Source organism: Euwallacea similis, chromosome 12 (genome assembly GCF_039881205.1).
Source record: "Euwallacea similis isolate ESF13 chromosome 12, ESF131.1, whole genome shotgun sequence".
In the NCBI taxonomy this organism is placed as follows: Eukaryota; Metazoa; Arthropoda; class Insecta; order Coleoptera; family Curculionidae; genus Euwallacea; species Euwallacea similis.
This window is the reverse complement of record NC_089620.1, coordinates 2301237-2316734: the sequence shown is the minus strand read 5'-3', so window position 1 is coordinate 2316734 and position 15498 is coordinate 2301237. Positions and strand designations below refer to the sequence as shown.

Sequence of the window (15498 nt, the reverse complement as noted above, 5' to 3'; positions counted from 1 at the left end):
ATTAAAATAACTCGATACATCGGAAACTAAAAGAGCGGCCCCTCTAATGCGCGCAGATAGAGCTCATAGGGGCGATTAAATTCATCTGTATTCTCTAATATGAGTATGTGATATATTCTCATAAGGTTCGCTCATGGGCGAATTTACCCCAAGGGGCTTCGCTTTCGAAAATCAATTGAACCTTTTTGGAGCTGGGCAGTCTCAAAGATCGTACAGAAATCAGTTGTACAGTTTTAATTGATGCTCAGTTTATTACATAACACGCTCACAGTATTTTTGAACAATTTCACTAAAAGTTATATAAGATTAAATTGTCATCTCCCCTTGCAAACTTCAGTTTATTGATTTGCAGATCACTTAACCATCACTGTGAACTAGAAAACGTTGTTTTTGTCGGGCTTAAAAATTAGACATCACCAATGACTCTTAATCATCCCTTCTTTAATAAGGGCAGATTCTCTGCCAGTCTAACTTCACCCCCCTTGTCAGCTTCATTAGCTTCAACAGGCAAAATTCCATTATTGGCATCAGAGATGGCCTTCCTTAATTCTTTACCGCCCACCACACCCACCAGCTTGCCCATGGCGGTAACATAGGCAGTGTTGAGGTTCATCATGGAGAAAAGTGAATGAACTTTTAGAAGAGACGTGCGTTCTACCAATTGAAAAGGAGCTGGATCAATCTGGCAAGAGGCAAAGTCCACCTCTTCACTCAGTTGGTTCTGCTCCCATGCGTTCTGATCTGCGGGCAGTAAGTCGCAAATTCGTATAACTTTTAGCTGAAAATATTTGAATTAAGGCACTCAAGCTGTTGATATCCTTCAGTAGTAAGCACCTTTTCTCTTATAGCTTCCTTTTTCCTCTGGGCTGACCCAGAGAAACCCATTCTGTTTAGGTTATATTTGTTAAAAATCTGCAGTCTTAGTCGCTCTTTTTCCTGAAAATGCTCAATTAGTCGGATGAAAAATATCGGTAATAAAAATGTTTTCACCTCAGTTTCCTTTTTTTCGTCTAATTCCGTTAAGTTGGTTTCACTCTCCGTCTCTTCCACTCTTCGAACGACTTGCAGTCGCTTCCTGAAGCCTATCTGGCGCTCTACTAAGTCAATCAGCTCCGTCCTGGATACGCTTCCCAGCAAAATCATATTATGGACGTTATCAACCAAAGGGAATACCTTTAAGTGCTTATACTCTTTAAGCATATTTTTGAGTTCCCCATATGTTATGCCTAGATAAACGTGCTTTACGTTTTTCACCATAAAATCCTCCACGAAGATTTGATAAACAGCTGAAAGGAAGTAGGTATGCATGGTGTCCCAGGAACACTGGTACAAATTTCTGTAGTGTGCCAGTGGATGAAGGAATAGAGCGATTCAACTAAACTTACTTTGTACAGAAATTATTGGTTTTCAATTCACGGGGCATAAAAGCGATTTTTTAATTTGAAAATTAAGAAAAAAACTCATAGTTTCTAATTTATTGTTGGGTTTTAGAATCTGACTGCATTTGCAGCTTCTTAAATATTATCCATTAATTGCTTTCTGCGCTTAGGCATAGATTTGTATACCAGCGACTTAAATAAAAAACTTTAAAAAAAGTCTAATGGATATAAATTGGGACTTCGTGATGGCCACAGATGTTTACTATCCCCACCAATCTATCAATATAGAATAAGGTGGTGTTACGTCTAGAGGAACACCCTCCAAACCTAACCCCAAGTCAATTTTTAAGAGGTTCAAGTACCATTTCCCATTCAGTTTTGCTTGAAAGTCAAGTGTTCACAAAATCGCATTGATCGTTCGATGATCTGGTTGTCTATACGAGCTGTCGAAACAAGTCGCCCGTTCATATCGTTATGACTAATTACCGAAGTAGCAAACATCAGTACAAATACAAACACTGTTAATGATTTAAAGGTATTCAGAAAATCTCCGCAGTGCATCGAACAACCTCATTAAAAATATCTTGAAAACGGTAAGAGACATGAGTTTTTGCAAAATACTTTTTTGACGTAGAAAGGTTCAACTTATCAGAATTTGTAAACGTATTGAAGTTTTCGGTACTGGTAAAAGAATTAGGTCGATTTTTTTGCTTCTACAACAAGGCACGGGTGGCGCCATCTAACAACTTGATTGAAACAAAAATTTTGAATGAATTTATAGTGCCCAAAAACCCCCTAGAAACAATTTCATCTCTCTAAATCAAAAACCATAAGATTTATTCTCAATTTACAGAATTAACTTTAGACACTCTGTAAAATGAAAATAAGCACCTTTAAAGCAAGTGTAGCTGAATCGCTCTATTTTTTCTTTACTTTTTCTGCTCTAACACCAAATATTAATTTGTACCATTGCTTCTGGGACACCCTGTATAAAACAATGAACCTATTTTAATTCACTTGAGAAGGTGCGTATGACAACGTTTAGCTCTGTAATTTAATTCTTTGCCTAGAGAATTATCTGAAGCACATGAATTTAATATGAGATTAAAATCTCATGCCAACATCGCACCCCTCAGCCATATTTATCCTGAGATATTACCGCAACTACTGGGCAGCAGATCTGGCAAATAAGGCAACTTCCCAGCTTTAATGGCCAAGTCATATATGCTGGGAGTGAAAAACCTGGCAATTCCATTAGCTATAAGATTGGAAATCAGAACTGGAATCACATGACTAATTTGGGATGTCATTTCGAACATGATGACCGCAGTGGAAAGAGTATGAGTTACAGCCCCGCTCCACGCGACTGCGCCAACTGTGGCGTAGGCTCCAGGCATGATTCGAGTCACTTTCCCTCCGTAGCGCACTCCTGCAATTGTGCAATTAGATTATTTTTTGTGTAGTTTAAACATTAAGTGTCACCATCTGGGAACCATAGAGCCAGCAATTCTCCTGCAATTCTGCCAAGGGCGGCGCCTGATCTGAAGTTCGGGATAAAACACCCAGAGGGAATTGGCATTGAGGATGCAAAAATTGAAGCTAGAAACTTTCATTGAAAGCTTTGGTAAGTTCGTCACGCATAGGCACTGAGGAACCTTACTTGATAGAAAATGAATAAGACTAAATTGGTGTAAATCCCCGACCATTTCGTCGTCCAGTGACTTAAATATTTTTGTTGGGCCTCAGTGTGGTTCCCCTGGGTCCACGTGAAGTTACTAAATAAAGTTACCACCTGTTCCTTCGGAGTCAGGTCTGAAGCAATGAACTGGCCTATACCTGGGGGCCACGTCACCGTAGATATAATGAGGACCACGAAAAAGGGGTAAATGAAGCGACTGAAAGAGTGAATCTTCCTTTAGAGGAATGAGAAAAATAAGGATAACGCACTTTTGTTTTTTAATCCAGTTGATCCATTTGCTGCTGTTGATAAACTTGTTGAAGGCTCTTAAAACACAAATGTAGAAACATCCTCCCACACCGCAAATTACCCTAAAAACCTTTAAGGGTCAAGTGTTGATGAGAATACAGAGAAACTCATATAATACCCTAAAATTGCGAAAGAAATGAGTTCCAGAGGGTCATAAGGGAAATCGTTGATAAAACTTGTGGGAAATACCACACGGATGGTGTCCACTCCATCTATCCACACGTATAATAACCTGAAATTTCGAAATTCTATTACCCTACGAAGGTAAAAGGTGAGTAAACAATTTTTGGAAAAGAGTACTACGAAAACATTTGCAAAGATGATCCCTGGATCGCTGTCGAGACGAGCCAGGGATGATAGGAAAAGAATTCCGATTACTGGTCATTTTTAATATGCCGTAAATGGTGCTGTCAAATTATTTTTGGTGTCCCAAATTCAACGAAAAATCTAAAACTGGTCAAAACTTTCAATCAAGAATATTTCAAAAACCATCAGTATTCATTCTATAACGGAGACGTATGATTATTTCAAGTCGACATGAGATACTTAAAATATTGATACCAACTGACTTTTTTTTAAATACGGATCTAGCGTTTTTATTGCATATTTTCAGAGAGCTTTTTATCCCTAAAATATTAATATATCATTTGTGTACTTTTTTCTACTTGGCCTCCTAGTTTTCCCGATACGATCTCAATGGATTTTTCTATTTGGGTAACTAGAGAACCATCAAAGATTAAGTTTGACATATTTTCAATTGAAAGTATTGTTCAATTTTTCAGTTTGCATAAACTATTGGAAATCAACGATAATCTGAAAGCGCCATTTGAGGCACATTAAGTCCCCAATTTAAAACATCTAATTACTAATGTAAAGCACCTTTAAAGTACTTAAAGTGTCTTGGAAACAAACAAAATATTATTTAAAATTTCCAAATATAACTTTGCAATGTTAACAAGTAAAAAGAAATCGAACAGATGTAACCGATTTTGAGAATCTACTTCAAAGGGTAAGTTTGGTTAAATGGGTCGTTTAAAAGGGGCAAGCCACCTTAGGATAGTCAGGGCTTCAACCCCCAGGGAAATCTGGCCCTTTCTAAAGCTGCCAATGCTAACCGGCATCTTACAAGTAGGTATAGGTTAGTTCAGGTTAGTTGCTAGTCCTAAATCGGAGTGCCAACGTGACCCTTCTTTGATTGGTTCCTGGAGATTTCCGTTCTTATCTAGATACTTTTTAAATACATCTTATTAGATACTTTTAAGATATATAAGATAATCTAAGATATTAATAAATAGATACATTTTTTATTCAGATATTTTACATGATCTTTTTTTTTTTTTAATTTCACACCTTTGATATGCATCATCTTGGTGGACTCATACCTATAAACTGTGGCCCCCCATACCGCAGCAAAAAATCCCCTCCAATAGTTTCTAACCGCGAAATACGCGGTGGAAATTTCAACGCTGAAAAGAACCCCCCCAATAGGGGAATTAAAAGTGCAGGCGACCCCCACAGCGTAAGCAGCCCCAATAAGCTCCGTCTTTTTATTCTCGTTCAGATACACACTCTTGAAACTAGACATAAACTTGCTCATCTTGGTCACTATTATGCTGGACATCTGAATCAGAGGGCCCTCCTTGCCCAAGGGCATTCCACTGCCCAATGTTGCCATGATCCCCATCCATTTGGCTATTAATACTCTAAATGTGAGGAACTCTTTGAGGTATACTCCACGCAGACAAGTTTTGATTTGAGGGACTCCGGAACCTTGAGGAGGATTAGGCATAAATTTGTGATTGTAATTAGTTAGTTCTGCTAAGCATACCCACTGCTTTTGGAGCTATGAGAGATATAATGCCGACATCCCATAGTATTAATACCACAGGTAGGCATACCCATGCCACCCATTTGGAGAAGTACTGTTCCGCTAAATTATTGGACAGCATGGCTCGTGCTGCAAAGAAGTGCGGTAAAAAGGGAAGAAAAGTTTTTAGAAATTATCATACATGGTGATAGAAATAATTCCCTGTTGGGTGCGGGGAGTTTTCGCACACAAAACCCAATTTTTGTTTTTTTTTTATCTTCGTTGGCAATATGTTATAGCAGTGTTAATCTCATTAATAATTAATAGGGATGAAGTGAACAAACGTAAACCTTTCTGCAGATTTTAATGTATCCTCTATTTGTTTATACAGGATGTCTGTTTCTCGAGACCAACCATGAGGATCTAAGTAACCGTAACAAACAGGAGTTCGGTTAAATTGGGGCAAAGCCATGCAATTTGGAGTTCAAGAATATGCAATTCCAAAATTTGGAAAATATCCATGACTTTTAGAAATGTTAAAAAAAATTGAAAAAAGTTAAAGTTTTTTCTCAGCTGATTTAGCGAGGAAATTCAATATTTGAGGCTTTGATCATTGTAACTTCTCCCCTTCTAAAATGCGGCGGTGTCATATTTGAAATCCGACGTTTCCGTTTTTGACGACCATCATCAACTTTGTTTTTTTATAGAGGCCATCTTGATTTTCTCACTTTTCAATTTAGTTTTTTACGATCGTGACGATTTATCACAAGTCAAAGTTCAGTTTTGTAGTTTGGTGGAAATATCAGAAATGGCAGAAATTCGAGACGGCGTCCACAATGAAGAACAAAGTTGATGATGGTTGTCGAAATTAGAAACGTCGGATCTTAGATATGACATCGCCGTCACGACAATGATTTTGAATTCTTTCGCCGAATAAATTGACAAAAAAATAAGAACATTTTTATAAAAAATGTTGTTATTACGGCATGTTCTTAAACTCCAAATTTCGCAACTTTGCGCTTTAATTTAACTGAACTCGTATATTTTATGGTTACCGAGATCCTCACGGCTGAGCTGCAGAAACGAACACCCTGTATAGGTACATGCAACAAATGGGGACAACATTTCTTAAATTTCTGTCTTGTAACAATCTGCTAATCCTAAAATAATCAAAAGGCATTTTTTCGTTAAAATTATCATAGTATGTCTCAATTTTTACATAATTGTCATCAAAACGCGAAATTCCTTCAAAGCAAACACCCTGTCAATCGCTTGAATATTTCAGACTTAAATGGCACTCTTGCGTTTGTTTTTAATTAACACAATATAAACTTTAAACATCGACAGAGATGTTTTGGCGAGCACAGTTAAATAGATTTGTAAATTATAAATTAGCAAATTTTATTAAAACAATGGCGATAGATTTGATGTGTAAATTAGTAAGTAACCAGTGTCATATGTAATATCAAGATTGCGCATGACATGATTATTGTTTTGTCTAAGTAATGAAAAACCATAACATTGCGTGAATTGCTACGTATGATACGTCGATTAATAAAAAGTTGTCTTAAAATCGGAAAAAAAAATTTACCCGGGCAGTATTTCGGGAAAAAGTTCTTGATACTTGAGAAATAAAATGTTATAACTGACACGAAGTAATGAGAAACCGCAATAGAACAGCACTTTTCGTGTTTACATATCTTTTACCAAAACTCGGGAAAAGCATTTTTTAAAATTAAAAAAAAAAAGAAACTGAAAAGCCAAAAACAATTTTACTGATCTGTTTGCGTTATGAAATTGCCCCTTTGAATGCGCAACTTTCCTCCTATTCAACGAAATCTGTATCTCGTGCCATTTACTTAATCCCCACACCGAACATTTTTATCTTGAACACCCTGTACGTAGGTTAAAACAGCATCAATATTGCTTTGATTTTGATGTTTTTTTTGTTAAGAATCGCGTTATTTCCAAAAGAAACCCTGCAAGTTAGATAAATTTAGCCAATAGAGTGATAAGCCTATAGTAGTTTGGAAGAATACAGGGTGTGCCGAGTTGCAGTAGCCAAATTTTTATATTCGCTAGAACTCTTCGGCATAGAAAAAATCGTACTAAGGTAGATCACCAGATTCGAAATACAGGGAACTTAAGGTGCAAACTTTCCTCAAACTTTCCCGAAACAGTTAGTGCAAATTTTGGAAATGTATTCCTTTTTATAATGTCTACATAAATAACTGTGTTAAATGTTGGTGGATGACTTCTTCAGGCATCAGTACTTCATTTTCTCACCCCCAAAGTACTTTTAATGCACCGCTGTTCCGTTCTTCTTGAAAAAATTGTTCCTTATACAGGGTGTCCTGTTATAAACTGTTTTAATTCTTTACTTTTGACTTTCGAAAAAAGTTCTTTACAACAAAAAGTGTGTAGCCCAAAGTTTCGAATACATTTGGAATATTCAGGTTATAATAAAAAAAATGTGAATGTCCAATCTTAACCTTTTTTAAACGAGACGCCCTGTAGATTCTTATTTTATTCAATGGCAGTTGTTAGATGCGCAAGTTCTAGTAGGAAAATTGGTTGGTTGGAAACGGAATTTTAAATTTAAAGGTAACGTATTGTATACATTGTATAATGATTCGATTTTCGACAAATCCATTGCAAGGAAGATCAGTAAGGTATGCACTAACGCTAATCACGTGTTTCAAAATCGTTTTATTAATTTTTGCTTAGTAATTTTAAGATTCCTAACTAACTATCGGAAACACTGCAGGTCAGTTCAGGTTAGTTCACGTCAATCAGGTTAGTTCAGGTTAGCGCTGTCAGAAGAATAATTACAGTAAACACTCGATACTGTGAACATCGGATAACGTAAACCTCCGGATAACGTGAATCATCTTTCTATCACATTAACCACCGTATAACATGAACAAATGATTTCCGTTACCGGGGGAACTACTTCTGGGGATTCCCTGGCAGTCGTGCCCGGTATTTCCCCAGTTTTACTTTGTAGTTTCATTTTTGCATTGCACCATTTGCCTGTTGCTTTTGAACGGTTATCGAAAGGTTTAGTGAATACGTGTTGTTATATGTAATGTCGCTGAAAAAACCAAAGTGTTTAACTCCCCATGAAAAATTTCTTGTAATTCAGGAGCTAAGTAAAGGTGCAAGTGTGCAAGTGCAAATTTATCCAGAAAATACAATATAGCTAAATCTACGATTTGCAAAATAAAGCAAAGAAAAGAAGCCATTTTAAGGGTAATAACAGATACATATGTTGGATCAAGTAAAAGAAAAACACTTAAAGGGTCTGGATTACCACAAATGGAAAAACAGCTATACAAATGGTTTCTAAATCAACGAAATAAAAATGTTGTCGTAAGCGGAGAAATGATAAAGCAAAAAGCCAAATCCATACATTCTGAAATAAAGGAAACTGATAAGGAATTTACGGCTAGTGAGGGATGGTTACAGAGGTTTAAAAAAAGATTTGGAATTCGGTTTTTAAAAATTAACGGGGAAAAACTTTCTTCCCAACCGGAACTTATTGACCCTTTTAAAAAGCAGTTAAAAAATAAAATGCAGAAAGTTGGAATTGCATTAGATCAACTTTATAATGCTGACGAAACGGGCTTATACTGGAAACTTCTACCGGACAAAACATTGAAAGACTGAAAAACAACGAATAACAACGAATAACAACAGTTTGCACAAATGCTACTGGAAGACATAAAGTGAAACCATTAGTTATCGGTAAGGCTGCCAATCCAAGGTCATTTAAAAACTTTACTTGCTCTCTTAATTATGAACACTCCAAGTCAGCGTGGATGACTGCTGTGTGTGGACTTTTAAAAAATGGTTCCATCATTCCTTTGTACCTCAGGTAAATTTTGTTGTGTTTTTTTCTTGAAATCGTAGCATAAATTTACGTATTCCTTTACAGGTTACACGTTTTTTGTTAAATAAAGGGCTCCCGATAAAAGCCTTACTTCTGCTAGATAACGCGCCCTCTCATTCAAACGAAGAAGAATTAAAGAGCGAAGATGGACAGTTAGTAACGATGTTTCTTCCATCTAACGTTACGCCGCTTATCCAACCTATGGATCAAAATTACATTACAGGAATAGCCTTCTTGCCGATGTTATAGCAAGTAATTCAAACATCACTGATACATTGAAAAACTTGATTATTAAGGAAGCTGTTGTCAACTTAACGGCTGCATGGAATCGACTCGACTCACAAATTATTGCAAAATGTTGGAGAAATATTTTAGAGAAATGAAGGAAGGAAATGTCAGAGGATGACGATGATGAATTACCTCTTTCTGTTTTAAAACGTCGATGGGACGATGATAAGGCAGGCTTAATCTCTAAATCCTGTGATCTTCTAAATACACTAGCACCACAAGTAAGGGATTTATCTTTACAATTTAAATCTGTTATTACATATGTAATTTATGTGTATTTGTAGGCCACATTCAAGGAAACTGATGTATTGGAATGGAATGTGAAAACGATCAAGAAGAATGTGAAGTTCATGTAGTCGAGAATTTTCAAGAAATATCAAGTAAAGTGTCACTGGACAGCGCTATAACTGCATTAAATACTACAATCCAGTGGGCAGAGTATAGTGGTGTGGACTTCACAGACCTCACAGTTTTAAAAAGACCAAGAGAAACAGCCCTTGTGCAAAAAATTACAAATCCTAAGAAGCAAACTAAAATTTCAGACTTTTTTGTCACTCAATAATCTGTTTTCCACTCTATTTAGATTAACCCCCGATTACATAAATAAATCGCTAACGTGAACGTGCGTTGTTTTATTTTGTTCACGGTATCGAGTGTCTACTGTAATTGAGGTTTCTGGATACCATTTTTCTAAATTTGTCATTTAAATTGTACACATCAATAGCGGCCAACATAACAGAGTAAACATAGTCGATGCGGTAATATAGCTCATAACCAAACTGCTTGCACTTCTCTTGCGAATTAAGACGAATGTTTCCCCTGTATTAATAGAGATAAAAAATGGATTAAAGGAGGAACTGCTGCTGCTGGGAAAGAGATCGTCAAGGCTTAACTGAAATTCTGAGTTGCAATTGTAGCTTCACTTTAGCTCTACAGGGTGGTGCAAATTTTATAAAGAAAACTCGATATATTTATTGTTGCGCCCGATATAATAATTAAATGTTTTTAATTTAAAATGTCTTAGTATGATAAATGACTAAAAAGCAAAACTTATTATGCAAAAAAAAAATCACTTCGACTAAGCAGTTTAGCAATAAATTGATATCAAATATGGGGCTAATTTTTACTGGTGACTTCATTTATCAGAGTACGTGGGGTGCTTACGTACCCATCGGTATATCAAATAACCTTCTGATCCTAACGCAAAATCTCTACAAATAATACAAAACAAGACTAGCACAGATATCTCAAAAGTTCGTCATTAATTATTATTTTTTAGAAAACGTGATTTAATTCGTCAGGCTCATTGTCATCTGATTATTCTGAATCATTATCATCTGACTGTTCTTAGTTCATGGTAATCTATCGCATGATCATCTCCCTTCATTTAGTTTGTTAATCCGCCCCTTTAGAGAGAATTATTTAATTACGATATATAGAAGTACATCGGAGATTTATTAGTTCATAATTTTTAGTATTATAGTATTAGAGTTAGTAGTAAGATAAATACGGGTAAACTGACAGAGCCATCTAGGGATGAAGTACTGTCAACCAAGATTAGTACCGCTGCTACTAGATGGCCTAGTGTCGGGGAACCCCATTTTGGACGAGAAAAGTAACGCTCTATAGGATATTTTAAATAATTGTTATTTCAGTTTATTCCTAATGCTAAAATGATTGTTATCATCAATTTTGAGTTAATTATCTTTACGACTAATAGGAAAATTAATGAAAATAGAAAACAAAATTAAACTTCAACACCCTGTAAATACAAATGGAAGCAATTTAGAACATGCCTTCATGTGAAGTTTTTACCTTAAAATAAGCTCATGATTCACCTATTTCATTTTTTACCATCAATTAAGAAACACTCTGTAGTAAAACCCAACCACCAAATAATATACGGAGTGTCTTATTTGAAAAATTTGAATTGTGAGCCCCTGAAGACGAGCGACATTTCCATACTAACTCAAAATATTTTGCTTATTTTATTCTATTTTATTTTAATTTATTAAGTTTCATGAATCTTATGGTAATTTATTTATTCTTTATAAGAAATACAACAAATTTCTGCTCAAAATAGTCGCGATGAATCATAAAAGTCAGCCATGAAATAATATACTGAGGGTCTTTGTCGAAAAGTTCAAGCTATGAGCCCTTGAAGATCTAATTCAGGGGTAGCTGCTTGCCGATTAAAAAAAAAAAAAAAAAAAGGAAAATTAACATAACGAGGCAGTTTGATGTTTATAATTTTAAAGTCGGCAAATAGAAAATCAATCCAGAATCAGGTCAATCACATCTTAGGCATACATTTAGTGCTAAATAATTCGAGAAAAAAAAATGCAAATACTGAGTGAATAAGAGTAAAATCATCTCATCATTAAATTATCGACCGAATTTTTTTTGAACCGTCACCGTTTCGCCATTGATTTTCGTATTTTATTCCTGGTGAACCGATTGCAATTGAGCTTTCAGAGTTAATCAAAGATTTATCACAAACATCACATAAATCGTGAATATCATAAAAAATTTAATCGTGGAGACGCTTCGACGTTTGAGAAATTCAAAAATCAAAGTCATTTTTTAATAATACCTGCGACGGCCCTGAAGAATTTTCGACACCCTGTATTTACCTTTTCCGCACATCCCAGCTCCTTGGTCTATGGAATAGCTTATGATAGCCACGAATATGCCCAGTGCAGCCAAAAAGAGCCATTCTTCGCCGAAGTATCCGAAGGTATTCCTCCACACTTTAGCACATATCCTATAAAACTTCCCTGCATTGTGAATGCCACGATTAACTTTATTAAGGGCACACGTTGTAAGACCACGAACCTTGGTAGGCCTCAAATTCTTTTCGTCGAGCTTTCTCTATTTCTTTGAGCTTCTTCTTATCAGCCAAAGTTTTCTCTCTTAAGGTCTCGTATAGGTCTTCCAAAGACTTGTTGTAGTACTTCAAAGAAAAGTGCAATTAGAGGCGGTTTTTCAGACTCCTGTCAACTTTAACTGTGAGCGTGTACTCGTTTTCTTGGAGAAAATTGCTGATTTTGAAAAAAAAATACCTGAACAGAGGAAAATGTGGAATCGTACACTTGCGAGCTGGGCAAGTATTTGCTCCTGCCACCCATTTTCAACTAACTGAACCAATTTATTAATCGCTCTTTAGAAACAGTAAATCCAGGTATTTGCACAATCCGTATTTGACTTCTAATTACGCTAATTTGCATGTGGTATCACTTCAGGTACCAACAATAAAATCCACTACCGCAAGGGGATCCGTCGCTTATGTACTCGTGACAAATAGTATACATAAAGCTGGCTCTTTATGGAGCAATAAAGGTGTAAAATCGGTATGGCTAAATATTTGGTAGACCAGGTACAAAGTGAAATTTGGCAGAACCAGAAGGCCTTCTGAAGCTAATTGTGTTTGGTATGCTTATGGCCTGTGATGCTCAAGTTGGGTACATAAAGTGAGTACATAAGGAGTTAGGTGGGAAAATATTGGCGAAGGATCGCAAATAGGTTCCTCATGGAAATTTATACTGGCTGCTCCTCTGATAGCTAACAGATTGCTGTGGACTGTATTAACAACATTTATTTTCACTCCTAAATGTGATAACCCCAGGATCTCGGCCATCTCTCTGTTTACCGCAATTCAACAAATTGATCTCTTTTTAGTACATGTTGATTTCGGGTCAACAAAGGGACCGAACTTTGATTTAAAGTGCGGTTTTTTTTAAGGGCGATTCTTGTAAATTATCAAGTTAGTGTTGGTCACTGAACATATCTGTGTTTTCATAGTGTTCTGACCGCATTACACTGTAGTTCATCATCCGATTACGGTGGGATGAACGCTTAAGTGGTCAGTAAGTGGTGTAAAATACATGTTAGTTGTGTTATAGTCCTCGTATTCGGGGTGACACCCTCAAAACGAGCTAATTGAGTTGGGAACATTGCAATTATATAAGTGATCATCTGAAAATTTTGCATTATGAAAAAGTCCATAAAACTACGATTAAAATATTTTCAAGATGGCGACACTTCCGGTGCAGCCATCTTGCAAATTGCCAGTTGTAGGTTCCACCGGAAGTATCTTGCTTATTAAAAATTACATATACACATTATTGCATTTTTGGATTTGTCTCACATTCTAAGGCTATTTTATGTCACTAAAGGCATGTCAGTGGCTAGATCCGAATGATTCCCAACATTTTAGCCATTAACAGAATAAAAGATTTTTGTCCCGTATCCTCAAAGAAAGCTAGTTGAGTGGTTATTAATATCAGTATGTGACAGAGAAAACAGATGGATGTCGTGGGAAACTGAAAATTTTCCGGGTCAAAACTTTTCTTATGTGTACGAAAATTTGATCATCGAAAAACCAGTGGCCTACATGACAATTTTGCGCTAAAAAATGCGTAAAAATTGAATGCTACAATTTCAACCAGATTCAGTTTCACAAGCTACATATGGCACAATTTTAATATGCCACGATCTAAATTCAAATTAGACAACTTCGATTTATGGGCCTGAAAAATACCATGGACTATTACCATAAAATTTTTTCGATCCAAAAATTAAGTGGCGCCATATATAAACCAGGTAAGGAACTAATTGCTAAATAGGAACAGATTGTTTTTATCGCATTATGACACTGCAAAAAAATTACAGATATCTTTTTTCGGAAAAGGTTTATCTGCGGTACTGGTGTATAGATAGCACCACGTTAAAATATATTTGATGAAATGGTGGAACAGAAGGAAATACTTGACACGACTCACACTGACAGCATTATATGATAAAGGATAAGTATTTCCCATTGGCGAAGAAGGCAATTTTAGAATTTTTTAAATTTGGTAATCTGTGATTTACCGAATGTTGCTTTCCCTCATTTACCAAAGAGTGAAAGCCACAAGACACCTGGTAATCCCATTTCTAGACTATACATCGTTAATATTGAAGACAAAAATCGAGTCCGATTTCGAAACTTCGTTGGCCTAAAATCTGGGAAAAAAATAGTTTTTAAGTACTTAAATTGAAAAAACTTCACATGTTTTGTCATCGAAAAAACAATGATGCAGACGACAATTTTGCGGTTAAAAATTAAGTGAAAATTGAGTGCTCCGATTTCAAGAAGATCGGGTTCCACAGTACGCGTATGATACAGCATTGGTCCATTAGGGTCAAAACTCGAATTAAACAAGTTTGATTTTTTGGCTCAAAAAGCGAACTTCAAAGTTGAAACTCAAAGAAATCGATTGAATTTGTAGGCTGAAATCCTCATATCACACGGAGTGTGTTAGTGGATAAAAATGCCACACAGGTTGAAAGCATGGGTGCCAGTATGTATTTGTGTGTGAGGCATTATCCTTTATAACAAAATTAACATTCCGCCTCAAATGTATAGAGCACATTTAGAATAACGCAGGCAACGCAAGTATAGAACTGCCATTGCCAAACTGACAATGCCTGAGTCTGCCAGTTTGTCACTGTCTCTCAATTTCTGTCAGTTAGTATCGGCTTGTGCCTACTGTGTCATTATCTGTCAATCTCTTTTAAGACGTTGTATAGACGTTGTATATAATGCGTACGTAACGAGATTTTATTCGACTCGTCCATTAATGCACAGGCTTGCAAGCTCGTCCGGCCATAACCTGATTAGCCTCATAAAACCGACGTTACGTACTTATTACATCAACAACGGCAATAATTTTAATAGTCTACATTTAAGTAACTCCCTAGAGATTCAACAACTTATCTATGGTATCTTCAGTCAATACGCACAGGATAGGGGGGATTAATTGGGAAGGAAATAAGGCATTGTTTCACGCGCGATAACGCCAAATTCCATTTTTTGGATTATGTGGGTATGGCACACGCTCATATTCCTTGAACGACATTGTTATTCGTCATATGATCATTGGCTTAAACCCGCTTTAAAGGAATAAGAAAAAAATTTAAAAATTCAAAAATTGTCCGGGTCACCAATCTCAGGTAGGTATGGTCAGATAGTGTGACAGCGCCATACCTGCACACCACGCGAAATTCCCCTTTTACCCTCTTACGTTGCTGATCCAACCTCGTCATACAATACGAACACAAGTACGATAAATGGACTTAGTTCGGTCGGACTGCGCAACAGTAT

At 36.3% G+C, this 15498-nt stretch overlaps 1 protein-coding gene across 1 annotated transcript; it reads right to left on the bottom strand.

Annotated features, from left to right (window-relative positions):
• Positions 1-296: 296 nt before the first annotated feature.
• On the bottom strand, positions 297-12587 carry LOC136412648 (chloride channel protein 2-like). The gene is made up of 13 exons (XM_066395786.1): positions 12416-12587; positions 12189-12306; positions 11987-12130; positions 5195-5323; positions 4749-5136; positions 3485-3598; positions 3327-3428; positions 3040-3274; positions 2862-2985; positions 2539-2808; positions 991-1286; positions 835-936; positions 297-778 (listed from the first exon to the last, which is right to left on the bottom strand). The coding sequence occupies exons 1-13, from the start codon at positions 12479-12481 to the stop codon at positions 431-433; spliced, it is 2436 nt and encodes an 811-aa protein (XP_066251883.1). The 5' UTR covers positions 12482-12587; the 3' UTR covers positions 297-430.
• Positions 12588-15498: the final 2911 nt, after the last annotated feature.